At 40.7% G+C, this 27,686-nt stretch overlaps 1 protein-coding gene across 8 annotated transcripts in view; it reads left to right on the forward strand.

The window, feature by feature from the left end:
- Positions 1–19,043, forward strand: part of ADD3 (adducin 3) — a 102,447-nt gene extending 83,404 nt beyond the window's left edge. For 6 of the 8 annotated variants that reach the window (XM_074875244.1, XM_074875245.1, XM_074875246.1 and 3 more), the window contains 13 exons: positions 3,936–4,074; positions 5,569–5,720; positions 5,843–5,923; positions 7,008–7,157; positions 8,034–8,177; positions 8,266–8,364; positions 9,382–9,564; positions 10,401–10,658; positions 11,702–11,821; positions 13,139–13,228; positions 14,446–14,569; positions 15,859–15,954; positions 16,650–19,043. In XM_074875244.1, the coding sequence (XP_074731345.1) occupies positions 3,936–4,074; positions 5,569–5,720; positions 5,843–5,923; positions 7,008–7,157; positions 8,034–8,177; positions 8,266–8,364; positions 9,382–9,564; positions 10,401–10,658; positions 11,702–11,821; positions 13,139–13,228; positions 14,446–14,569; positions 15,859–15,954; positions 16,650–16,948 (1,935 nt within the window). In that variant the 3' untranslated portion in view covers positions 16,949–19,043. The remainder of the gene's footprint in view (positions 1–3,935; positions 4,075–5,568; positions 5,721–5,842; positions 5,924–7,007; positions 7,158–8,033; positions 8,178–8,265; positions 8,365–9,381; positions 9,565–10,400; positions 10,659–11,701; positions 11,822–13,138; positions 13,229–14,445; positions 14,570–15,858; positions 15,955–16,649) is intronic. The other 2 variants (XM_074875251.1, XM_074875250.1) reach the window with 2 other exon arrangements.
- The last annotated feature ends 8,643 nt before the right edge of the window (positions 19,044–27,686 follow it).

Here is a 27,686-nt window from a genome sequence, read left to right on the forward strand (position 1 = left end):
AATGGCTAATATTTAAGGTAAACTGGTGTCCAGAAGAAGGTGATGCTCTTCATATGAGCCCATTGTGAATTAGCAGAAACAGAGGAAACTTGTGTTAGCACACGTGGGGCGATTGTCTAAGGACATACAGATCCAAGTTTTAAAGGCCTGTAGCAGTGAACGAAAGGTATTGAAATATTCATAAATATGCATGGAGCAATGCGTGTGAGTCATGTGTGACACACTGAAGGCTGCAGTCTGCTAGAAGACATCGTTGCGTGCTGGCATGTAGATAAACTGCATACTTTATTTTAGGCACTTCACCCATATCCTCATCTCTGTTTTACAGCTCATCCCAAACCTCCATATTTGCTACTTGCCCTGGCCCTTACCTGTCTTCTGTTATTTTTAAAATTGTTTTTAAGGAAATCTGATTGTTTGGTTAAACAAAATTGTTGATACAACACTAAATCCTCATTTGTAGTAGCCTCAGCAAATGTATAGAATACAACTGTTAGCATCAGAGAGCAAAACTAAGATCAGAAGATGAAAATACCATGATCAGAAAGCAGAAGAATTAAAAATACAAGAAATAAACCAAAAACTCTTTCTGTTAAAAATTGCCTGAAATACATTACACTGTATTTTTTCTGTTATAGAAGTAATGTTACTTGTATAGGTTTAAAAAAAAAAAAAAGTCTGACTATGACTAATATGAGTTTACTGTGAATGTTTTTGCAGATCCTTTTTATAGTCCTTGTTGAACTGAAGTGAGAGTGATTTAATATAATACAGATAACTGTGTTTCTCCATCTCCTCCCAAGCAAATACTTCCATGAATTTCATGAACTGTCTTCCACATGGCCCCCAGAAGACTACAAATGTGCAGTTTCCTTATATACATATTGTAAACAAGAGTGAAAGAGTATTTCAGCTTTGCAGACTGTGAAATAGCAGAGCTTTCTTGCAGAGGGTCTCTTTCAGGGATATTTGAGAAGTAATCGAATACCTTAGAATGACAGAATTTGAAAATAAGTGTTAGTATAGCTTGTTGATTAAATATATTGAACAGTCATTGTCTCTGCAATCTTAATAGATTACAGTAACAGAATGAGAAAGTGCCATAAAGCCCTAGCCTCATGGTAAACCATGAGCAGAAAAGCGAGCTGGTGCTGGGATGGCTGAAAGTCTGTTTTATGTGGTTTGGGGGTTTTCAGGCACAGAGGGGCAGGAAGCCTTCTGTGATGTGAGGCATATGATGTGCAAAGGGCTAAGGAAGTACCTCTGTTATTTTACATTTTTTACACTTTCAAGCAGGTTGGTAGAACATAAAGATTGGACCTTGGCTCCTTTTTCTGTGTACTGTGAGCTGTTTGACCACCAAAGTGCTTTCTCCTAGTTATGTGAAAAATCTTTATCTTCTACAAGGGATTGTATAAATCATGTGTATCTGAATTTCATTCAAAACCACTTTGGCTGTAGTGAAAGATTCTCAGATTCAGGTAGTAACCAACCTCAAGGGTTTAAACCAGGCTGAAATGGGTGATGCTGAATCATCTCTTTCTTGGTTTTTCAGGTTGTGATTTTCTGTGTATCCCCCTTGTTACCCTGAGGTACGGCAGCATGTTAAATACTCAGTGCTGCACTTGAATTTTCACTGAGAGTTGTGCTTTGAGGATGTAAGAAACTACTTACTGCCCAGTAATCTGAGTGGGGCTCTGGGCCTCTCAGAATGAATGTCCCAAATTGGTGGAAGCATCTGACCTCAACCTCCTCACTGCCATTTTGTGGAAATGATGACAGGGCCCTGCTGCACCTTAAAGGCGTGTTTCGGGGATTAGTAACTTAATGCTTGTGAAGCACTTGAATTTACAGTAATTATCTGCCCAGAGAAAATCTTGACAGATAAATAATAGTTGTCATCTCAACAGAGTATGAGTAGCATGCAAAAAAGGGCCATGTGCTGAGCCATGAGAAGAGGAAAAAATACAGAATTTCTTTTCTAGTGAGAACTAGCCACTGTGTGCCAAATGAGGCATGGGGACAAGACAGCTATGGTGTACTTACAGATGATCATCTGTGTGCAAGAGGGGCAGAGAAACATCCTCTGCATATCTGACTTCCAGCAGTCCAGGCTTGCAGCAACATTTGGGTTCCAGGTTGGGGACAGTGCTCGTTATGTTGTCAGTAGGGGGACACCCACATTGCCACTGGAACACGTGGAGTCCTGAGGATGATGGCCATCCTCGAAGCTGAATCAGATTGCAGGGAGTAGGTCTCACAGTCATCTACTCATAGATGAAGGATGAGAGTCAGGATGTTTTCTCCAACCACTGCTGTTTTCCACAAATCCCTGTTTGCATTTCTGGCAATTACTCTCCCCATAATTACCTCCCATCAGTTTCCCTTACAGGCTCCCAGTGCTGATGCACCTCCCATACCTCTACTTATTTTCCTCCAGTCAAGTTCCTTTCCTTACTCAATTCCCCATTTCTTTCTTTTTCCTCATCTGCTCCCTTCCCTTGCTGCATAGATCTTACCTACAGCAGCCACTAAAGAGAAAAATCTGACTTTGCCCATGTATCTTCAGGTTAGCAAGAGGTTGTTCAGCTGTTTGAGGGGTGCTTTGTGCGTAGTCTGGTGTACACAGAGAGATCGGTGTAACAGATCGCTGCATAGTCAGTCCATGTGAATTTTTAGAGGCTTTACTTGTAGAAATCTGGCAAGTCTCAGGTACACACAGTCCTGACAAAATTACTCTAAGGAAGATCATGGGTGTGTGTAAACTTGGAAATTAAAGTGTAGTTATGGATGCTCAGCTATCCAACTGAGAGGCTGTATCAAGTAGAGTCTTGAGGATGTTTTTTAGGTGTCTGGTAGCACTCTGCCTTTTGAAGTCAAAACCTGTTGATGAACAGACTATGTCATGAGATTGGTGGATTTCACCCAACAAAGTGGGTGTTTTGGAGGACTGAATTAAAATTCAGTGAAGAAATTACATTTGCCATACAGAACTATTTTCTTTTTTAATTGAGAGCAAGTACTCTGCTAAGGAAGGCAAACTGAAAGGAGCAATTACATACAGGGAATAGCCTGGAGTTATAATAGGAGTCAGCTGCGTGGTAAAGACACCACATGTCTTTCTGGAATGAACCAGCAAGAGCGTTTGCAATACACCTCAGCTCGTGTTGTGTGCAGCTTTGCATACTGGAACAGAATTTACTTAGTCTAGAAATGTCAGGACTGAAGTAGTCCTAGGACAGGCATTTGTTTTGGATAGCGATTAATCTGTCCATTGTCCAGAAGGAACAGGCTTTGTCCACAGTGCATAGTATATTAAATTTGATACTGTGAAAACCTTTTTCAGGATATATTCTGCAAGAGTTTATCTCTTGGGGTTGTGGACATTTTATACAGGAGAAGAGGGAACTTTTTTTCCCTTTGGGAGAAGGAAAGAAATAGAGAGGAGGTGACATCCTGGCATTCCTTCTAGCTTTTGCATGTCTGTGATACTGCTTAAGCATGGATGAGTTCCAGTTTTCCAGTTGTTTATAATTTTATCAAATTTGGATGGATTTTCAGAGGGATTACAGAATTTAAAAATATCCAGACTAAAAGCAACACATCCTGATGGAATTTCAAATACCTCTTTCAAAATATGGAGAACTCTTTAATTATTGATAAAAATGGTTTTTGTTATCATTTTCAAAAATACATTTTATCTTGTCTTGTTCTGTGACCAAACTCATTTCTCCCACCCCCCAAATTGCCGATACTTAGCGTGCAAAGTTTAGGTCAGATGGTTAAAGTTTGGCAAAGTTATAAGCAGCTAAAAACAAGGTCTAAGGGGAAGTTTCATGTAACATTAATAACAGGCAAAGCTACCAGCCCCACCTATAATAATCTCATTTCTATCAAAGCCAGCTTTCCTTGATGATTCTCAAATGTTTCTACAGGCTTTTAGAGAAGATCTGGAATGCCTTATTCAAGAACAGATGAAGAAGGGTAATAACCCCACTGGACTGCTTGCATTACAGCAGATTGCTGAATACATTACAGCAAGCTCTTTTGCAGGTTTTTCCTCATCTTCACTCAGTAAGTGAATTATACATATAATTGCACTTTTTCTTTCCATTTTTTTATTATCACCATGCCTTAGCAATGCTGGGATCTCCTCTTTCTTTGAAAAGCTTGCTTCAGCTGTGAAGTAGTACAGATGGTGGCCTTAACTTTCCTTTTTAGGCTTCTTTCTCTCAAATTCTTTAATTTATATAATGATATCCAAAATGTTTGGAGTCCTCACACTCAGTTATTCTAGAATTTGCTAATAAAAGTTTAACCAAGATAGGAAACAAAATGCTGTGCCCCGTTACTATTAGCAGTTTAACGTGAGCATAAACTGAGATGTGAAATACATAACCATTTAGATTCTTTTTTTTTTTTTTTTCTTTTAACAACAATTTATATGCAAGAGTAGAAAAATAAATGAGGGGCAAGAATAGCTTGGCAAAATGATTCATTACACAAACAGCTCCAACAGTTAAAAACAGCTTGTAGTATGCACTCTAGTTATAAAGATGTCGCTAGGATCTTTCAGTTAACACCCAAGTTCTTCTTTCCAAGTCATGAAGCACTGAAACGTTAAAGTCGATTTAAGTTCTGTGGGTGGACATCATATGGGAGCTTACAAGTCTGCAGTGGCAGCTGTCAGCATTCAGCATCTTTTGAGAATTGGTCCCAAAATGGTGCTTCAGGGTTAATTTAACAAAACAAGGGGAAGAGAACAGAGAGCCCAAATAATCTCATCTCCGTGTCTGTGGTTGGTTAGTGAGACTGTAGGTCTGACTTGTGTCTGCTGTGTTTGCCCAGGGACTCGGACAGGGCGACTAATCTCAAAGTCCATACTCTTCTTGTTGAAAACCAAAATGGCTTTTACCTCTTCTGGTCGTAACTTTCCCTGTAAACAAAGACTGTAGCTCTCAAAGGGATATCATGCATTCCTGAAGGGGAGAAGGGTATGTTTGTGTAGTCACAAGTCAGAGATAAATTATCTTTGTGATTTCTCTGTTAAGAGGTGATCTCTTCTGTCAGAGGGTTTGAGAACTCTTGCACTAATCCTAATTTCTTCATTAAGACTAAATTAAAGTGCTAAGACTGAGACATCTCTTCAAATTAGTTATACTGATGTCAGAAGTCCAGCAGGAATGTATTTTCCTGTGATTTTCAAAGTAATATATAAAAATACTTCGTTAGCGGCAAACGTCTTAAAGTGCAGTTCCAGTCCTATATAGGATCTTGAATCAGGAGGGAGCTCAAAATCCACGTGGTACTCAAAAGGAGACCTTTATTTCACCTGTCTTGTGTTTGAAAAAGAGATGAAGACTTAAATTCGGAGTATGGTTCCTACTGTCTTAATGTTAACAGAGGTTTCAGTAAAGACCTTAGAAATCCCAGCAGCGCAGTTCCAGTCTAATAACTGCTGGTACTGCTATGCTAACAATTTAAATACACTGCTTCTGGAAGATCATGGCATAGCTAGAAGTTATTTAATTGTCCAACTGGCATCATCTTTTTTTATCTGTTTTTCAGGCCATGGAATGATTACACCCATCAATGACCTACCTGGGATAGATACCTCCTCATTTGTTAAGGGAGAAAAACTTACTCGTTGCAAGTTAGCCAGTTTATATAGATTAGCTGACTTGTTTGGGTGGGCACATTTGCCAAATGCCTATATCACAGTAAGTATTTTAGAGAATAAAAATTTTTATTTGGACTCTTACCTATTCATTCAAATTAATTTTTCCCTGAATAATATAAATTTAAAAATAGATCAGTAATACATTTTCTTCCTTCTTTGCAGGTAAGAGTAAGCAAAGAACATGACCATATTCTAATCATTCCAAGAGGTCTGTCCTTTTCTGAAGCTTCAGCTTCTAATTTGGTACGTGATTCACCTGCTGTAATAACCAGCAAGGCTCAACCTGTTTTCTAAAAGACTTTTGTGGCTGCTGAAATGGACTTCTAAACTGTAATCATGCTGTTATTTGTTTTTTAATCTTTACCCACCAGATGAAAAGCTGATTAACTATTTAGATACTAGCATCCTTTGTTTTCAGCATTTCTTTCTGGGTTTAGCTTTGCTTTCTGTTGCTTTGTCTTCAGCTTCGCCGTGGAGCAGCAAAGTTTTGTTTTCCTGTCTGATGAAGCTCATCAAATAGCCTCAGTGTAACAGCAACCTTTTGTAACCTGACAATATGGTAATACATATGAAATGAGTCTGTAGGAGTAGTGTTAGTAGAATCAGCTCTTATCTTTATAAGTGGGGAAATAAAGTTGAATAATCTTCCCCAGGCCCCAACAAAGGAGCTGGATGAAGTTACAGATTGGCATTTAGGCAATGGTAGCTGCTAAGTCACGCATCTTTTGGTGCGGAACCTGCCATATGTTCTTCACGTCAGTACGTATCTGTAAAGAAACTACCTCCAGTTGAAAGGGGTAGCAGATTGAGCTTGATAGCATTACACCAACAAACACAGAACCAAAATACAAACATGAGAACAAGACCTGATATGACCCTGCTGTTGTTTTTTGTTGATCCTGGAATTATTATTTTAACGTTCACATGAAATTGAAAATTCCCTATGCATTTAATTTTCTTATTGGAAATTTCTGAGGCTGAATTTTCTTCATATTTAAAATGTAGGAAATGTTAATGAAATTCATTTTTGAAAGTCAGAAACAAGGAAAGGTCAGCTAGACCCAGTATCAGCTTAGACAATTTTATCAGGGTCTTATCTTTATTTTTTCCATTGCTGGACTTCCAACAACTGTCAAGGGCTTGGATAGCAGGATGGTTTATGGACATATGGAGCAGATTCACGGCTGCTCTCCTACTTCTTTTCATGCTCTGAGCCCTAAATATGTGAGGGGAAAATTTGGTGCCAAGTAAGAAAGGGAGAGTAGTTTGTAGATAATGGCAGTTGTCACAAACTTTTTGAATATTGCTCCTTTGTTTTCTTTTCCAGGTTAAAGTAAACATCCTAGGAGATGTAGTTGACCAGGGAAGTACAACTCTAAGTATTGACAATGCAGGATTCAGTCCACATGTGGCCATCTACTCCACACGCCCTGATGTCAGATGTGTAATACACATACATACCCCTGCAACAGCAGCTGTAAGTCTTCCTTCTAGCATAAAGAGTAAAAGGAAACAGGTTTACCTTATGAACTTAGAGCACATTTCTGAATCTGAATCACTCTCACAGCAGTTTTATTTTTAACATCAACTCTACACTGGTAAAGAAAGGTGTGAGGTTATCAAATAAGCAGGGAAAGAGGGCTGGGCCACTGCAGTGGCCAGAGATGGATAGGAATAAACCATTGCTCAGATATGACTGTACTCAGGTTGAGGAGGCTTTAAAGTATATAGTTTACACAGGCTTCACTTATAGCATCTTACATATAACGTGCTGTATACATCATCATTTGTATTATGCAACTCCATTTTTAAATGGCTTAATTAGTAGTTATGTTCAATTTGAATTTACCTCACTATTAAAAAGTCATGGTTAATATAAGTTAAAAATTTAAGGAGACTTGAAAGAATTGGTTTGAGATAGATAAATTCATATTATTTTATATATAAATGGATATATGCATTCCTTGACTACAGACAAAAAAAGGAATGGATAACTTCTTTTATACCAGCTTTTTGAAGTTATAAATGTGGAAAAGAAGGAAAAACCTTTAAGTAGTCTTATGCTGAGAATTAAACATGGATAAAATTCAGAAAAATTAACTTAATTGGGATGAGTTGTCTTTTCCTATAATGAATCTCTCCCTAGGTTGGGTAGCAGCACCTCTTTCACCCAGTTGCAAATTAGACTAGAGGGTAAAAAAGAAGGTATTGTTTCTAAGCTTTTACTATGGAGAGTTTGTCTCTCTTCTACCAAAGATACAAAGTACATCCTGCTAAAGCTTGGGTGGTTGAGATGTGAGTTTTAAGAGTTTGATTTTTTCCTAATTATCAGTACTTCATTTTCTTGAAACAGGTTTCATCTATGAAGTGTGGCATCCTTCCCATATCACAAGAGGCTCTGATTCTGGGAGATGTTGCTTATTACAACTATCAGGGATCTCTTGATGAACAGGAAGAGAGAATTCAGCTTCAAAAAGTTCTTGGACCCAGCTGCAAGGTATTCAACCTCATTCACGCTCTTCATAAACAATTTTCATGTACTGTGCCAGTTTCTACCATTTAACATTAGTGTCTTCATTTACTAGGTATTAGTCTTGAGAAACCATGGTGTGGTAGCACTAGGAGAGACACTGGAAGAAGCATTCCACTATATTTTCAATGTGCAGCTGGCCTGTGAAACACAGGTGAGAGAGAATTTATCTGTATTTAATTTCAAACACTTATGCTGCTGAGTTATAGATTGCATCCCAGATGGGAAGATCTCTCATATTACAAAATATTTGGGGTTGTGGAATCTGGTAAGCATATGCTAGGTCAAAGTCAGAGAAATGGGAATAATGAGGAAAACTTAGAAGGAACAGCACAAATACCATATCACTCTTCCTCTAATGACCATCAGTGTTGTTACACTCTGAAGGGTACAGGTTCTGTTCCATGCTGTGGAGCGTGAGCTTCATGCAGAGAATCTGCTGGATAATAGATTCGGCGGTACTCGCTGCGTGTGGAAGTGTGACTTCAGATCTCTTGACATCTGGCTCGTTTATTAAAGCTGAATGTTGTGACAAGATAAAGAGATTCTCCCTACAATCACAAAGATTTGTAAAACCAAATCAACAAAAGGGGCAATGGTAGAGGGTAGTGTATTTAAAAATAACATGAGTCCCAAAATCAGTTGTTCCCGTTTTGTCTAACTACCTAGTTGGGTATTATCTATAACCTGTGGAGACAGACCACTGAAGGGTGTCCTCACCTTTCGTAACTCTTAAGCCCATCCCCAGAAACTTCATCACTTTGCTTCTACTTGTTCTCCAGTGATCCTGTCCTCCCAAGTGGGCGTTTGGAGGTGCACTTCTTTCCTTTCCTCCTTTGCCCTGCCATTCATTTTGAGTTCAATCGCTCATTTGTTTTGAAACAGATACAAAAATTAAAAATTTTTAGTCTGGTAATGCAGATGGACCTTTTTAATGTACTCTGAAAGCTAGTGTTTGAGTCTACTTCTTTTGAAGTGCAGTTATTAGCAGATATTCGCATCCTTTCCATAAGAATCACTTGCTATATATTTTAATACGTCTTTGCACAGTAGAAAACTAGTCTGAGAAATAAGTGCAGCATGTGCTTAAGTATGTTTCTCCTGTGAATTCAGAAAAGCAGAGAATCCAAAAGCTTTTCCACAAATGAAAAACACTCATTGATGTCTCCAGGTTCATGCATTAGCCGGAGCAGGTGGGATAGACAATCTCCTACTGCTGGATCTGCAGAAGTTCAAGCCTTCCACACACGCTGTGGCAGCAACTGGAGGAGGTGGAGTTAATATGGCTTCGCAGCAAAAATGGAAAGTTGGGGAGCAAGAATTTGAAGCGCTCATGCGGATGCTGGACAACCTGGTGAGAGCACATTGATGGCGTTGTCCATATAGTCTCTCTAAGCTTTTGAGTGTAGGATTAACTTCCATAAAGCAAATTATTATTTTCTGGTTTCTTTGTCAGTTTGAAAATGAAGACGGAGTAACTTTTATTGTATATGAAATCTCTTCTGCTTGGTTTAGTTTTTATTATGTTAATGTATCTGACAGTAGTATTCTGTCTTGATAAGAATTTATAATGTTTTGAACTTAAATTTTGTTCAACTCATCTCACAAACATTTGCTTTTTATAGTAGCTTAGTAATAAAAATGTATTTTAATCGCCAGCAAGTAAATTGACATAGCAGATTCCCTCTGTATTTTGTTACTAACTCTAATATTAGGAAAAAAGATGGTAATTTGTTATTTGTTTGAAATGGCCATTTCACTGCACTATGAATTCTGGAACAGCATTCAATTCAAATAGAGTGAGGAATGGGGGAGTGTCATGAACTAGGATGTGCCGTTGCGCAAGACAGATAAACATCCTCATGAACACTACCTAGGTCATAGCCTGAGCAGGGCGTCATTTGGTGGTCACGCGTTCATGAAGGTGGGAGGAAGATGAAGTGTGTGTGGAGTCCTGTTCAGTTCCTACTGTGCTGTATTTTAGATGGGTCTCTTGAATGTTAATAATATGAATGAATGGTGGATGAGATGACACCACTAGTCCACTCTCTAAAGAGCTCAGTGGACCTGTTTAATGCATATAGGGCAGCACAAAACTTCAATGACGTATTTGGATACTTTTTCCTGATTTTTTGGTTTTTAATTTTAATTTTTTTAAAACAATTTTTTCTTTTTTTTCCTCCTCCATAGGGATACAGAACTGGCTATGCCTATAGGCAGCCGTTAGTCAGGGAAAAACCCAGACATAAGAGCGATGTTGAGATCCCAGCCACTGTGACTGCCTTTTCCTTTGAAGATGATACAGTCCCACTTTCCCCCCTGAAATTCCTGGCACAGAGGCAACAGAGGGAAAAGACAAGATGGCTGAACTCTCCAAACACATACTTGAAAGTTAATGTGCCTGAGGAGTCCTGGAATGGGGAAACCAGTCCCAGGACTAAGATCACGGTAGGTAGATGTTTTAGGCAGTAAATTTACTTTAGAAAGTAAATTATGAACAGAGGAGATCTTTAACAGGATTAGCAAATAAGTTTATCAAGCAAATAAAAACAGACTTTGGGGAAACTTAATGGCATTAGTACTAAGGGTCCCCTCTGTTTGGGGAAGTGGGGTTTAGCTGTTTGGAAGAGTAACAGTTTATGATAGAATTTGACAATGATTTCCCACTTGTTACTAGCTCCTTTGATTCCTGAAGTAGAAAACAGTTTTTCTACCATATCTTTTTATGCTATCAATTATCCACCAAACATAGTAAGGTTTTAAATCACCCGTGGGTTGTTCTCTATACAAGGGAGACACAAGCTCTAATTCATCTCTAACTGCTCCTTTTCTGTTTGTGAGCCTACTGAAAACAGACTTCAAAGAGTCTGTTCATGCTACTACTTTCAGTGATGATCAAGAGTTTTCTCCTTTGGCTCACCAAGATTCTTCCACTGTGTTTTCAGCCTGGAGAGAAGTGGCTCTCTTGGGACTATGAAGCGCGTTATTTGCTATTAGGCTACTCCCAGTGGCATAGTACAATTATAAAAGCATCAGCTCCTCCTGCTGGCAGGCTAGCAAGTTTCTGAACTTAAGTTTGGGAGGAACACCCTCAGCAACTGATTTAAAACCCTGCTTACAAAGGAAAAAAACTACAGACAGAGGTGGAAGTTGATCGCATGAACAGGGGCTCTGGTGCTGGTGGATCTATATGTGAGTTACAAGGAAATGTGATCCTTTCTAAATATAACTTCATTAGTACACAGTTTTTCAGGAATGTATTTTAGTGTTTACAAAAAGTAATCTTGATACGTGTTCAAGGCAACTTAAATTCTCTTGGGCAAACATACAGACTTGTAAGGAGTTGGGGTTATTTTGTGGGTGACGTGGTATTGAGAATCAAGTCAGGAAGTCCTTTCTTTATATCTCTACTTGAACAATAAGACAACACTGTGACTTGTTCTTCCCCAGCATTGCTGGGTTTTTTAACTTCTTTTTTTTTGTTCTTTAAGTGGATGAAAGCTGATGACTCCTCCAAGACTAGTGGAGGAACGCCAATCAAAATTGAAGATCCAAACCAATTTGTTCCTCTAAACACAAACCCAAGTGAAGTGTTGGAAAAGAGAAATAAGGTAAAAGAAGTGTAATGAAGAAAATTGTAACATTTCCAGATAAAATTGTATGTTCAAATAATGATTCAACACAGCAGTAAAATAACATTTTCAGAGGTCTGATTTTACTAAGAAGTTTCTTCTATTGTATGTGATTTTTGGCACTAAAAAGCATGTATTTAAATGAATGATATACATGAAGTCTGTAGATACATATGCAATATATATGTAAATTTTTAATGCAGTAGTTTGGTAAAGGATGAGTATTAAGTCTGGAAATGATAGACTGGAAATGGTAGTCACTGCTATTTAGTATTATATTTAGTGGATAATTAGGTGTCAACATGAACTGAATTGCTGTCCGTCATCTACAGCGTGATTCAGTCCCAGAGTGTAGTCTCACTCTGTTCTGTATTAATTCTCCTAGCACTTAGCAAGCTGGAGTTTCTATGTTTCAGTCTGCTTCCTAATGGCAGTAGAAAAAAGAAAATGGGAGGTTATTGTTGGACCTCTCTGTAAACATAGATATCTCGCTGCTTTTCCCTTCCAGCATATAAGACACTGACTGTCAGACTGACCAAATACTCCACCCTAGGCATAACTATATTAACAGATATTCAGGACATTTTCCATTTGATTACATATTTTCTTCTTTCTTGGAAAGCACCATATCAGTATCCACGGGGACTGAACTGGAGTCAGAAGGAGCAACTCCCTTAGAACCGGAAAGGCACCTTCTAAGCATATAGAGATTAATAATACAAGTCCCAGACAATGATTTTTAAATTCATGCATGTCAGTGTCTCATTAGATGGTTTATTCCTATTTTTCTGCTGTAGATTTTTTGTGTGTGTGTGTGTGATCTGTATTTGTATTTATATCTGATCTGTCAGTCTCTTAAGCACTAATGTGAAGCTAAGGCTGTTGGCTTGGGGAGAATAATGAGGTATTCACAAAAGGAAAAACTTTACCAACCTTTGTGATCACAGATTGATCTCTTAATAGCTTAACACAGGTCACTTATTTTGGCGGGGTGAAGAGGACAGGTTGAGACACACACTGTTCCTTGGAGCTTATTTCTAAATACTGGCTTTCATGAAATGCAGGAGCTGGGGCTAGGGTGGATATTTGGGAGTACCTAAAGGGTTAAACAACATATGCAGTGTATTTGGAGCTGGAAGGAGAGATCTTAATTTTTTGGTGCAGCAGCATACAGCTTGATCCTCCAGCCATTCACTGCTGCCTGCGTTACTGGCTTTGCAAAGCTGATGGACATAGGATTTGTTAAAGAAAAATAAAAAATATATGTTTCTAACCCAGTTTCTTTTCTCTGTATAGATAAGGGAGCAAAATCGATATGACCTAAAGACAGCAGGACCACAGTCTCAGCTGCTCGCTGGGATTGTTGTGGATAAAAAGCCGAGTCCAGTGAGTAGGACATAATTAATTGATTTACATATATTTGGATTATTCGGCTGCCTGTCTTTCAAACATCAGTTTGGGCCATTTTCTTTCTAAATGCTTTGTTAGAACTGATTATTTTAATGCCAGGTTTTGGATGTGCAATAATTATTCATGTTTCGTTTCAGAGGTTTAAAATGTTAGTTTCAAATGGAGATGTGCATGGTAGGTTTGCCTGCTATTAATATTAATGAAGTAAGACCCTTGTCTAAGACCATTTAAGCTAACGAGTGATGAACTTTGCAATGCATAGTGCCAAAAATAGTTCTTTCATCAGTCTGTGAAACTGCTGCTAAAGGAAATGACTGAAGCCCAGAAATAACTGCATTTAAAAGATGGGATGGGACCATGTAGAAGGCAGTTTTCATTAGAAACGGGCTTCTTATTGGGCGGGAGGGTTTCCAGTGTCTTACCTGTCCACACCATCTTGTCTTGAGTAGAATACTCTTAATTCCAAATAGTACAGATATCCCTAATAAGGTTATCTAACAAACTGTGCTGAATTGTAATTGGAATTCTACAGTTTTAAGAGTTTCCACCATCCATGGGTTAGTGCATCTGTTTCCTCATTCTGGTTTCCAACATCCTTTTGAGATAACACTGAGTTTGCTTATTTATTTCAGGCAAAAAGAATATTTTCCAAATGAGTTTTCTTGCAATATGAAAAGAATTTTAATTTTGTCATTGTAAGATTCATCTCAGATCAGCTTTTCCAGTTAGATTCCTAAACTGGAGCATGAGCACAGTTACTTTCCTACAAAAAAAATTTCTAGAACTTGAGGCATTTGCAGAAAATATGGGAAACCTTATTTTTGAATCCCTTCAAAGGGACTCAAAGTTGTTAAAGAACTTTCACTTTTCTGAAGAGTATATTAGTCCCTGAAGTGTAAGCTATTGAGGCAGGTCTCTACTGCTGAAGCTGTCCCACTTTATACAAAAAAAACTCAAATAATGATTGTACTGCCGCAAAGGGATGGTGATTTACAGCTCAGTGGTCAGTGTTCATTACTATGTGAATGCCTATTAAATGGGGTAATTTTAGTCTGGATGCATGTGTGGTTTTCTTCTATATTCCCTGCCAGTCTGTGTCACCAAACTTTGGTCAAAAAAAGATACATTAACCACGTACATCTTGCTTGCTTCTTTTATTTAACTGTTAAATTTTGTGGTTTTCTCTTTTCCAGCCAATGCAATTTGAAGATGATGAGCATGCACCACCAGCACCACCCAACCCGTTCAGCCATCTCACAGAAAAGGAACTGGAAGAGTACAAGAAAACAATTGAGCGCAAGCAGCAAGGGTTAGAAGGTCAGTGGTGTGTTTTTAAATGTTGGGGTTTACATTTTAATAATGAATTAATTTCTAGTTTGAAAATACCTACTGTAAAAAATGTATCCGAGTTAATTAGCAGCATATCCTGTTGGCAACTGCTTTGCTTTAGAACTAATCATTCCTTGAGATGGTAGAATTTTTTGTTAAATGTTTTTCTTTTTTACTTTGGTTAATGCTATAATTAAAGCAAGGAAAGGTTTGCACAGAAATGGGGTTGGCAGAAACACTCTTTAACATAATGACTTTTTTTTTTTGTCAGAATCGTAGAATAACTTAGGCTGAAAGAGCCTGTGAAGGTCATTTTAGTCCGACCTCCTCCTCAAAGTTGATTTCAAAGTTAGATCAAGTTGCTCAGGTCTGGGTCCAGCTGAGCATTGAATACCTGTAAGGATAATGATTCCACAACCAGTCTGGTAACCTTCCACCTCATTGTGGATGTTTGCTAAGTAATCTAGATGATACATGAATAGTTGACTCTGAAAAGTGATCTTTGCCACTTAGATTCTGAAATAGGTGGCCAGGTAGAAGAAAGCACTGTGATTCTGGGTTCTTCTGATACCTGTTCTGATATCAGAATTCACAGAAAAAGGCTACTGGACTCTCACTTGAAATCTGAGATTGCCATGATACTTTACATTTGGTACAACTGTGTCAACTGGTTCTCCATTTTCTGACCCTTGAATTCCAGTGGTTTTGAGCACACATTTGTAACTTATTATTTTCAGAAGTTTACTGAGATGATTGGTCTTGGATTGTTTCATTTTTCTTTTATTATCCCAATGTGCAAGACCCATCTACTTTCACTTTTTACATCTTCTTCCAATACTACTGTTTCATAGGGAATTACTAACTCAGGGTTGTTTGTTTTTTTTAACAATAACACTTACTATGCACTCTTCTTCACTAATATTGTGTAATAAAATGACTTTGCTATATATCACATTCAGGGCATAGCATAATAGCTTACTATAACAGCAAACTGTGTGACTTATGGCTACATAAAACCATGGGGCATGCTACCCAGAATGCAACCCTGCTACCCTTTTTAATGCTTTCTATTGAGGAACTAATATATAATGATTGTTAACAGATAAAACGTGTAAATCCATAATTCTACAGAGTTTAAACTGTGTATTGTAACTTATTGAGGTTGTCAGCATGAGCAACGCAATGCTAGCAGAGCTGTAAATCTTGTAGCACTAGCACTGACATTCTTGCTTGATTTTTACTTTTGCATGGCTACTAATTCACATCTTGTCCTGCAGATGCTGAACAGGAATTATTCTCAGATGACGGTTCATCTGTGTCACAAATTCAGTCACAAACTCAATCCCCGCAAAATGTCCCAGAAAAATTAGAAGGTATTCCATGCAATTTCTATATAATGCCAATGGCTCTGATCACCTGAGTCATCCACTCTTCTGCTGCATTCTTTACACTTGCATGAAGTTGGCTGAGCCAAAAAGAATCCTCTTTTACCAAGTCTGGGTGGGACTCTGTCCAAAAAACTACTTTCCCCAATTTTTTCTGATGCGTAATTCTCACAAACAGAAAATAACATGGGACATACTGAAATTTAGATATTAATGAGGTGGAGGAAATAGGTACTATATTTTGATTTTATTGAAAGTGTTAAGATTAAATTTTTCACCTAAGACTTTTCCAACACAGTCTAAGAAGGCATTTGGAAAAGGTGGTTCTCTAAAGACGTGTGTGAAATGGCTGCATTTTCATAAATTAGTCTCTTGCAGTAAAATGTAATTCTGATTGTGCTTCAGACTGGATAGACTGTATTTGTATATACTGTGTACAGCTTGAGCTGTATATGTACCTGGCAGAGGGAAGGTTAGCTTTTTCAGTCCATTTTGCTTTAATGACATTTTCACAGTATTTATCTGTTTACAATGAGTGCAGATAAAGGGGGAAAAAAACCCACATGTAAGCACTTTGGGTTTCATTCTTCGGATCACAGTCCAGACTCACAGACTTTGTTTCAGTACTGGTTTTTTTGCATGATAGTGTACGTAAATAATTGCAAAATTCTTTGTTCTTTCAGAAAATCATGAAGATCTCTATACCCAGAATGCTAACCTAATATCTGTGGAGTTGCCAGTTGTGGTGGTGAACGGCAAGGATGATGCTCATGACGTGGAAGATGATCTCACCAAGAGGGTCAGTCAGTTAACCACTAGTACTGTGGAGAGCGTAGAGATTACAATTAAAAGCTCTGAAAAGATAGAAGAGGCCCTGTCCCCTGAAGGGTCACCTTCCAAATCCCCATCAAAGAAGAAGAAGAAATTCCGCACACCATCTTTCCTGAAAAAGAGTAAAAAGAAGGAGAAAGTAGAAGCGTAAGTGCAGTTCTGTTGTGAGGAGACATTGCACATTTTTAACCATTTAAGTTGACCATTAACAGCGTAGTGTTAGGGGTGTGCAGTAACTGGACTTTTAACCTAAACAAAAAGGAACTGGAAGAGGTTTTGCTTTAAAAAAAAAAAAAAAAACACAAAAAAAGAACAACAACAAAATCTTCATGTTAGTTGAAAATTAATTCATCTCTCACTTAACTGTGTCCAAAATTGCTGTGAGGGTTGGAAACATTCATTAGTTTCATGTAGAACTACACTGGCAGGTGCTCAGTTACCGTCGTAGCAGGATCGAATACCATCACAGTATGCAGCAGCGAGTTCTGCTTGGAGTATTTTGCAGACCTTAAAATTTTCAGTACAGTTAAAGTCTTTATTAAAGTTACTGTTGAGTGGTCATATGACTTTTTAAAACTGCTGTCTCATTTGGTAACCAGACCATACATTTTTGTATTGTGATTTTGACCATATATTTTATGTTTCTGTACCCCTGTTGAGTGGGTGCATATTAACAGCACACCTTTAAATCTTTTTTAAGATTAGATCGTATAGAAATATTATACACTGGCACATAGTATTAGGGGGAAAAACTGTGTAAGAGAAAGTTTATTTGGAATTATACAAAATGTCTAAAGAATTCCATTCTTCAATAACTTTTTTGCCAAATATTTCATTTTAGTGAAATATAATTTTTGAAGACTTCTTTTTTATTCTATCAGTTGGGGGGGGGGGGGAAACCCTTATTTTTCAAGAAAGGGGATTTTATACACTTAACATTGATAATTTAGTTTAACTGGCAAAACAAAAAGAAGATTTTATATGTTCAAATGTTTGTATACCATTCAGTATAAAGGTATTATAGGCATGTGAACCAAGCATTTAATAGTAGAGTGTATTTAAGAATGCTTGGTTTAGAGTATACTTAAATATAATTCAGGAATCCAGGGACTTAGAAATCAAATGATAAAAGCATATAAAATTGAACTGGATTCATGTTTAAAAATTACTTGTGGGTTGTTTTTTTTTTCTCTCATGGTATTGCTAATGAATGAAGAAAAATAATCTCTTAACATAACCAAATGAAGGAAACAAAACTGTTAAAAGGGAAAGTGAAATAGTAAGAAAATAGGAGGAGACAAAGAAAGTAAAAGTTTGGTGATTATTTTTTTTAAATATATGATATGGATTATGGGATATTTTTATTAAATCAGCAAAGTGACATTTCCATATTAGATGTTTTAAATAATTTGTATGGATTCATACAGAGTGCAACACTTTGGGTTTTTCTTCACTTTCATTTGAATTGTAAAAGGGTCTCATGAATCTGTGTTGTCCTTTGGATGAACCCAGAGCAAATCAGAGCCTAGTGCCATGGGTAAGGGTGGTACTGCCACTTACTCATTTTTACTGATATTGTCATTTTAGTACTTTTACTGTATTGTAAATACAAACTAAACATAGAAATTAACATAGGGTTTTCTTCGCTGTGTCAAATTGTCTGTAAATCAGTCATCGCAATAGGAAGTACGTTTTAAAGATCCATGTGATTCCCAAATTGCCAGTTGAAATATTATACAATATATAATTGTTAAATATGGCTGGAGAGTGGTTTGGCATGCAAAAATGTTGATTATAGCATGTTCGGGGGCTGGTTAGCTTTGACCGTGTAAGTGTGATAATGCAATGTTGGAATGGATCCTGGAAACAATTTTCTAGCTATCACTAAATACTGGAATCAGTGTTTTTAATCATAGTGGAAACTTTCAGTTGCTTACTTTGTTTTTTATGTTCTACATTATTTGTGTTGTATTACAACATATGTAGAAACAGTAACCTGTGAACTACGCTTTTCATAACTTTTTTAAAAATATATCTAAATGAATGCAATGTGCATAAATATTTTTTAAAATGCAACCGTGAACTATTTGCACCTTTTGCTAATGCCTCTATTTACTTGCTTTGGCATAAAGAATGAGCCAGCCAACTCTTGTGTCCTGTGGAAAATATATAAATGTTATCTGAAATTGCTCATAGATGTAATGCTAATTAATGTTAAATCACAAATAAACAGTATTTTAAATAGATGGATTTTGTAGAGCAGCCTTTTGTTTATACAGTGCTTTTACACTCTCGCTTGTAGAAAAGATACCTTGATTATGCACATTGCTTCTTAAGGATTAATTCTGAAGATGGTTTCTTGCTTGTGCTTATTCTGAAAGCTATGCAAGAAAAGAGTCTGATCTGATTAGAGAACAGTTGTTTTCTCTGTCACAGGTCCTGGAGATGAAAGAGGACAGGCCTGTGGTGAAATAGGCGGCATTGTCAGGCAGTTGTTTTGAACCCCAGTTAAGTTTGTGCTGCAGGCTTTCCTCTCCCGGGGCACGCTTCCCCATCTTCTTGGTCTGTGTCTTCTGCTCTGCAGCATGGTTTACATCTGACAGCCTGACACACAGGACTTGGGTGGTTTAAGTGCTGTGTAAGTACAGAGCAGGGAAATAGCTTGTGGATATTATGGGGTTTTTTTCATTTTATTAATGAAAACAAAGGGGTTTTTGTAGGGAAGGCTTTTAATGCAAAGTTATGTGAAGACATCTGTGTCGTGCCCGTCCAGCATATGGTATATCTCAGAGTCTCTGAGGCTGCAGAAGTTGCAATGTTATGTTTTTATAGCTATATCAGCTCTGTGAAATGTCTTTAAGGAGTTCAACAATGCTTATTTTTATTGTCCTTCCACAAATCAGCCTTTTGTTTCTGTTTACAAGAAAGTCGAAATCCATCTCTCTGAGTCTGGTGACAGTTTCATGAACTCAGTCCCTGTGTGGGAGGATAATTTTGGTTCAGCATTTTAAATAAATCTTAACCAAGATTCAAGTAATTTTCTTACTATCATTTGTCTCCAGGAGCATCTACAGTCTGCTTAGTGCTGCACTAACATGAAAGTAGACACTATATCAACACGAGGAGCTTCCACTGCCAGGCTAAGTGCATCTGTAGTTCTCTTCTTTGAACTCTCTTTATTCCCAAGAGTTTACGAACCACAACAGACTCTTCATTTTCACTTAGATCTTACTCTTTCACAGTGTTACAAGAAGGATCTGAGATTCTGCAAGCCTAAGTATGGAAATAAAGTAGATGTTCATAACAGGCATAACAGACATTAAGGCTTAAATCTTGGGAAGTAGGAGCCCTTGGAAAGACAAGCTTCAAAATGGATCATTGACATGATAGGAAATAATTATTGCCGTTAGGATGTTTAACCCAAGAGCAGTGCAGAGAAGCAGCAGTGAGTGCTATGAGGAATTACATGCGAGCTACCATCCAAGAACTTTATAGAGGAAAACAAAGGATTTATAAAGTTGCTCATCTTTCTACCCCACTTTTGTGGGATATGGCCATACTAAAATCTGTACTGTGATCTGGGTGATCACCTGCCAACTTCTTTTACAGACTCTCACCTGTTTTGGAGGAGTGTTACATAACAAACCAGATTTTCCTTGATTTGCAAAAATTGCAGAACAAGGTATACTTTAGATCAGGCTTTAGATGCTGCAGGGAGACAGGATTGTGTCATGGTGAAGGCTGTAACAGGCCATTTTGACCAATATTTTCCTGCCTTGCCAGCAGAGTTATTGTACACTGTTGAGCACGTAGCATAAATTGCTGTTTTCTCTGGTGTTCAGTACTTGGGGATTTTCTATTTTCTGGATGCCTGCTTTGCAAAACTTGAGTTTTCACTGATTCAGCCTGTGGAAACTTCTGAAATATGATGTACTGCTAAGTAGCCAAGGACAGGGAGAAGGGGCCACTGTGTCCCAGACTGAGCACGTGGGTCTGATGGAAACTTCTGATGTGAGCGCTGATGTTCCTCCTCTCCCTTCCTGCAAACTGGCGGGGAAATGCATCCCCTCACCCACGGGGTTGCTGCATGGGTTGGTGTTTGTTCTTTCAGGGATCCAGTATGTTAAATGAGGTGGAGGACTCTCTGAAAAAGCACTAATTAGAAACTGCCTGGCGCTGTGCGTGCAGGCTGCTGGAGCGCAGGCAGCCCCTCTGTGGGCATTGCCTCGTGCACGGCTCAAAGGGCATGAGCAGCAGCCCGGCGGGGAAGGCCACGAGGCTGTTCCGTGGAGATGGGCGCTTCTGACATTTTAGCTGTCTCAAGCCTATAAACTCCTATTTTTAAAGACTCGCAGACTGGCCAAATGTGCAGAGTTTTAAAGGAATAGTAGAAATCTCATCCCTAATCTAAAGGATGCTCAGCCCTTTGCCGCAATTTCTAATCTCAGTTGCAAAACCAGCAGCAATTGAGGTTTCTAAGAGAGAAGACTGCCAGAATGTAATGTGGAGAAACTTGTGTTTTTCTACAGCCTTGTTCTTTGGAAGCGTTTGGTTACATTAGCTTTACCTTTTATGCATGCCAGCAGTACATGCAAACACACCCAAGCAGTTTTCAGGTGGACCAGCACACACACAGCATGGATAGTTTCAGTCAAGTCTGATCAACTTGTAAGCAAACAAAACAAAGCCTGATGATGAGAAATGGAGGGAAAAGCTGGTCACAGCTTATGCCCCCACCTCTGGTATTACCCAGGTAGATATTTAATCCTTTAAACACACTACTACCTCAACAGTGGTGGGAGCTACACAGGCCAATTATTCTGAGCCGGGGAGTTAGAAAAAAATATTTTCTCAAAGTCCTTTTACAACTGGTTGCACTGTTCTTCTTTCTGTGTCCTCAAGGAGCAATGTAAATTTGACAGCTGATTGCTCTGAAATTGTGGTTGAGTCCCAAGTCAAACACAGCCTTTGAAAGGTGAAAATTCAAGCGGCCTTTAGATGGCATCAGACTTTCACGTTTGCTGCCTTCGTTCCCTGCAGTCGGAAAGCCATTAACAAAGAGCTTTCAAAGAAAGTATTTTGGTGGAGATTTTGTGGGCTGTATTCCAGTTCTAGTGCAGCAAGATGAAAGCAGACATCTGGCTGTCGGACTCATTTTCTTTACTGATGCATTTCAAAATCCAGCAATGGAGCGGGCTTTGTCCAGGAGGCAAGACTCCTCCGCTCCCCTGATCCTCTCGTACTTTCACAACTAGCTATGATTTTTTTTTTTCTTTTGCACTTGTGAAGTCACTCCACGGAGCAGAATAATATCCATATGTTCAATCTTTTCTCTCTAGCAACCTTACCCACAGGCCTGAGGGCTCTCAGCATTTCTGGGTGGTTGGGGCAAAAGTGACAGGAGTCCCTGGGGGAGGGTGTGCAGGGGGACAGGCCTGAGAAGCAGCAGAGCTTCATATGTCTCGTGGTCAGGGCAGAAACTTGCTGATCTCCCCCTCAGGTGAGCTGTGGGTATGTGAATGGAGAACCAGAAGTCATGACAGCTGTGTCTCTAGGAAGATTTATAGTGAAGGAAGATATTTAAAAGTATTAGAAAAACCTGCTGCTTTGGAAGTTCAACCATGCTAGTTTGGAGGGTTGTACTAAATTTTCATAACTTTAAAAGGGAATGGTGTGCTTTGCCACTGCCAACCTCTTTGTGGCCCCTTGCTCTTCAGCAGATAAATTCTGCCAAAGGCACACTTGGGCGTCTTGGTCTTGGTCTCATCTCAGAACTGCACGTTGTTGGAGGCTGAAGGCAAGGTCTCATGAAGTACCACTGCATACTCACCCTCTTCTTAATGCTTTCCTCCAAGTGTCATCTTTTCGGCCTTGTGGGAAATGGGATACTGGGCAAGTTGGACCTTCATTCTGATTTGTTACAGTTGTTTTTCTGTGTTAGTCAAACTTGGGAAGGGAGGGACTGACTTAGTGCTTTGTGCTGGTAACTGTTGTGCATGGAAAATCAGGGGGTGGGGGGTGGAGAGAGAGAGTGTGGTCAAAGGGACAGATGCCCCAAGTTGTCCAAGAGCAAAAAAAGGCTTGTTTGATTTTTTTAGAAGTGGAACTTTTAAAAGCAGAATTTCCTTTTTGGTCTGTCTTGCCTGACTTTTCTAATTTCTCCTTCCTATCCCTGTAATAGATTAAATTCGGGGAGAGAAAGCCAAAGGTTCAAGTTCACATGAGACAGATGCAGGCGTTTTCCCCACTAGGATCTGATGCTTATGCTTAGGTGTGATATTAGTGCATCCCTGTCACTGCAGGTCCTCAGCTTATCCTTGAAATCAAGCTGGGCTGTGCCACAGACCTATAGTGCCATGGCCAAACAGGGAAAACACAGGGCGTTATCCTGTCAGAGTCCCGGGTCACATTTCATACAGAGTCAGACCACACAACGGGGCCAGTGCCCGGGGTCGCTGTCACAGCCTGCGGAGACGCCTGGCAGCGGTGCTGCACTCTTGCCAGCACCACGGAGGTGAAGGCGCCGTTCGCCCCCCGTGCGCGGCTCTCCTCCTCTCCATCCTGCCGGAGCTCTGGCCGGTGGAGGGGAGTGCTGCTGGGAGTCCAGCCCAGGTGGGCAGAGGCCATGCTCCTCTTGCCATTGCATCTGCTTGGCCACCCCCGAGGGTGGCTGAGCCCCACGTGGGCCCAGAGGAGCCTCGGCAGCCGCTGCTGAGCTCTGTCTGAAGCCAGCGCGGCTCCTCACCATGCATGTCCCTTTGCTGCCAGCAGCTCCCGGCTATTGTTTTATTTTAAAGTTAGTTACGTTAAGTGAAAAGGAAGAGAATAAATTTTGGCAGCCGGCAAACACAGGGCTGAGGTTCACTGCCCACCCCGCCAGCTGTGCCGGGCTGCCCGGGCTCCGGGAGACGCGTGTCAGCTCTGACGCATCCCCACGGGTCAGAGCAATGGAAACGGGCCAAACCCGGCTGCCCAGGCCGGCGGGGCGCCAGCCCGGCTGCAGGGCTCTCCCAGCGCCCGTGCCACGGGGCTGCTCTCCGCTGCTCCATTTTATTTTTTTTTTTTTCCTCCTGTCTTCTCCGACCAAAGTTAAGTGAAAAACTCCTTGTCCTGTATAATTGTGTGAGAACGGCTGCGTATCAACAATGCAAAAGGGGGGGGGAAAAATCAATTAGGGGCTGAACTGGCTGCTGACATGTACACAAAAGCTTCCCACCGCAGTTGCGTGGGGTTGGCAGCGTGGTGGTTCCCCCGCAAGTGTCTCTTCAGACTGACTCTGCTTCATTTTTTCCAGCCTGCCAGAGCCAGGCTGTTTGCACCATAGAGCTAAGAGCTGGGCTAAGCTTGAGCTTCACTGGGTGGTGAAGCTCTTTCACATCTGCTCGTGTTTTAGCAGCTCCAAGCTACTCTTAGTTTGAGTTTCACCACAGAAATGGCTCTGGTGTGTGCTGAGCGATGTTTCACCAAAGTCCTGGGGGAGCTTCTGTTTTGTTCTGGAGGGCTTTGGGACTGGGGAAGGTGGCTGTGTTGGCTTTGGCTGCAGGCGGGGATGAGCACCTGGCCTGGAAATACTTGCTGTAACGCACACAGCTGCCATCGCCGTGCGGGGAAGGGGACGTCCCTTCCCGGCTTTGCGTCCTTCTCTCCCCGTATTTGGAGGGAACGTTTCATGTCAATCCCAGATGGGATGCCGAAGAGATGTGAGCATGGGTAGTGACTTATTGGAGAAGTTTCATCCCAGCTGTGCCAGAGCTGCCCGGCTCCTCACCTCCCCCAGCCAGAGGAGTCAGGGATCACTGAAGGCCCTTCCCAGGGCTCCCCATCTCTCCAGGGGGAGATATCCACTCTCTACCAGTGCCAAAGGATCCTGCACCTTTCTGTCTCACCTACTTCAGTATCATAATTTCCAGGCGCCCTTTGTTTTGCATTTGCAGTGGCAGCTTGGTACGACTGCGTGTCTCTGGACACTGCTGTAGCTTTTGCAAATTTTTAATTTGCAAATGTTATTTATAAAAACAAAACTTGTTCTCCGGGTTATCAAGATGGCAAGTAATTAAACTCTGTGAGGAATAACTGAATTGCTCTGGGGTGGCAGCGCTGTCCTGACCACAGCTCTGAGCAGGAGCCTTCTGCTCCCCAGCAGACGCTGCCGGCTGGTGCTGGTTTTGACCTTCAGCACGTCAGCTGCTGGCTGCTCTCTGACCTCCTCACCAGGCACAGCATGCATCCCTCTCCTCCCAAAGGTACAGAAAGTTCAAATATTGCCTAAAATGAGGTGCTTGAATTAACAGCCTGGTTTTTCTCAAAGGACTGAGCACGTTTGCCAATGCCAGGGAGAGCTGTAGAAGAGCATATTGCTTGTTCAGCCCTCGGCTTGATGTATCAAGAGCCAAATAACCACTGAGCTGCAAGGGGGGAAGCAGCCCCCAAAACCCAGCAGCATGGCAACCAATTGTTGTGCTTGAGGACCTCACAGGGATCGAGTTTCCCGGTGAACATCCTGGCAGCTGAGCCCTTTCCCTCTCCTCTGTGCACTCACAGGGATGGGAGGTTGCTGCAGATGGCTGATTTTCTGTATCCAAGGTGTTGAGAGCAGCTAATTGATTTTTGATAAACATGCCTTTGTATTAAGGGTCTCTGAGTGTTAATGGCAGTGCGGCAACCTGCCCCAGCATGTCTCACGAGCTGGTGCTTGCTGCAATGGCACTAAGGCTTGAGGACACTTCCAAGTCCCCACAGCGATGGCCCGTGCTGTGGTAAAGCAGCTGGTGGGACATCACCTCGTTCCTCTTCCCTCTGTAATAACAGCTGAATAACAGAGGTTCTGCAAACATTCAAAACTTCATTAAATTTGTATAAACTCAGCCCCAAGCTGTGCCTGCCTGTGAAGGTAGCTTGCTTTTAAAATACTTTCTATAAAGAAATCTAGCTCTAACCTGAGGTGGCGGGATGGCCGTGCCTTGCCGCTGTGCCATTACCTGCATGTCGGAGGCTGTCACTGTGCCCCACCATGTGCTGAGGTGCTGTCTGCCTGCAGGCTTCTCGGGCATGAAACCCCGCTTCCTTGGACATGATTCCAAACATCAAACTTAAGTAAAGAGAAATTGCAGCCAGTGCCTTGAGAAAACTGGAAAATAAATGCATTTAATATACATGTAGTTGCACATGCATCGGCTGTACAAGCAATTGCATGGTATCTCCTTGTCAGCAAGACCAGGCACAAGGACTAATTCTTGCCTTTCCCACACTAAAAACGTCCAGCCTGAAGCCCAGATGGGTCATGCAATGGAGGATGTTTACCTTGCCGCACCTTGTGCGCCACTGGCCAGGTGTTTGGGATGAAGAAGGGAAGGCAGCAGCAGCAGGTTAAGCCTTTCTCAGCACGGCTTGCTTCTCTGAAGGTGTCTCTGGGGTCTGCGGTACAAGCAACCTGTGCAGAGGGATGTGTGGGCCAAGCAGAAGCCTGGCAGACTGGGGAGGACAAACACAGCCCAGACTTTATCAGCTGGGTGTTGCCAGGGTGCAGACATATACCCAGGCAGGTGCTGTGCTGGGGCCTCGGAGATGCTCCAGCGAACCACAGCCTTGTCACTTCCCAAGTTACATCTTTGCTAGGTGCCAAAAATGACCCACAGAAGGTGGTGTGAATACACTGCAGCAGTTTATATGCAGTGCTTTGCCCTTGGATATCAGACACTTCCAGCCCCAATTCTTCTTTAGATGGATGGACAAAACAGAGAAGTTGGCTGTCAGATTCACTCAGCAGAAGGGGAACATGGGGCAATAACTCCCTTCCCCAAGTATCAACTATGAATTTCTTATTGCAGTGACTTTAAACTTTCTTCCCTCCCCAGCAGGCAGTTGCAAAGTGTTTTCAGTACTTGTTCTTTCCATCTGGCTAGACAACTCTCTCAAACACCAATACCTATAATTGCATATATTATGTATATTTGTATATACATATTACACATGCTAATTATATCTACAGAGGCATTAAATCATTTACCTGCTTCAGTTTTATTTTAAAATTGGTAAGAGTCAACATTCAACCAGCATTAGGAATACGCTGTATAAATAATTAGAGTTTATTTAGATTTATTCAACAGTGTTTACATCCAATAAGGAACTGCATCCATTTAAGCATTGATCTCCTGGCTGGCATGTCACCTAAATGCCATCATTCACATTCAGCTGGAGCAGCTGGTCCTTCCTGGATTTGTTTAATGGGGCCAACTTCACAAATGACCTGGAAGAGGCACATCAGGCAGACTTAGCTCTGCCATGGTCTGGGTAACAGCAGACTATTTGGTTATTGGAGTGATTTTTCTTATAACCAGATGTTTTCAGCTGACTTGGCTTGATTTCTGCCTTGCCAGTTGCTTTATGGTACTAGAGATGCCCCAAATGCCTTCCCAGGGCGAGGATGAAGGCACTATGTCAGTGTTACTTGGACTGTCCTGCCAGCACGCTCGTGCCCGCTGGTCTGGCGGGGATGCCTCAGCACCAGCCGCTGCCTGGCGGCTGCTGAGCCTTTTACAAACATTTCAAGAAGTGACAGCGTCCTGTCCCTTCATTTAAAATGAGCTTTATGCAAACAGGGCGGGCAGGGGGAAATATTCTTGGTGATCTACTTACACTGGGCATGTTAGGCTTGTAAGCAACATACACGTGTGAAAGCCTTCACTTCTCTATTCAGCTTCTTCCTCCAGTTTAACCCACGTGGGTCCTGATGTGAACACCGTGACGTGCACACCACCGGGTGCTGCACAGGGCAGCAAGAGGCTTCCAATCTGGCTGGAGAGATCAGCATGTTTTACACAGGGGATCAGCACCTTTATGTCCCTGAAAATAATCTTGTCCAAGCCGTTGACCCATGGAGGGTTTGTACA

This window comes from Strix uralensis, chromosome 7 (genome assembly GCF_047716275.1).
Source record: "Strix uralensis isolate ZFMK-TIS-50842 chromosome 7, bStrUra1, whole genome shotgun sequence".
NCBI classification, from domain to species: Eukaryota; Metazoa; Chordata; class Aves; order Strigiformes; family Strigidae; genus Strix; species Strix uralensis.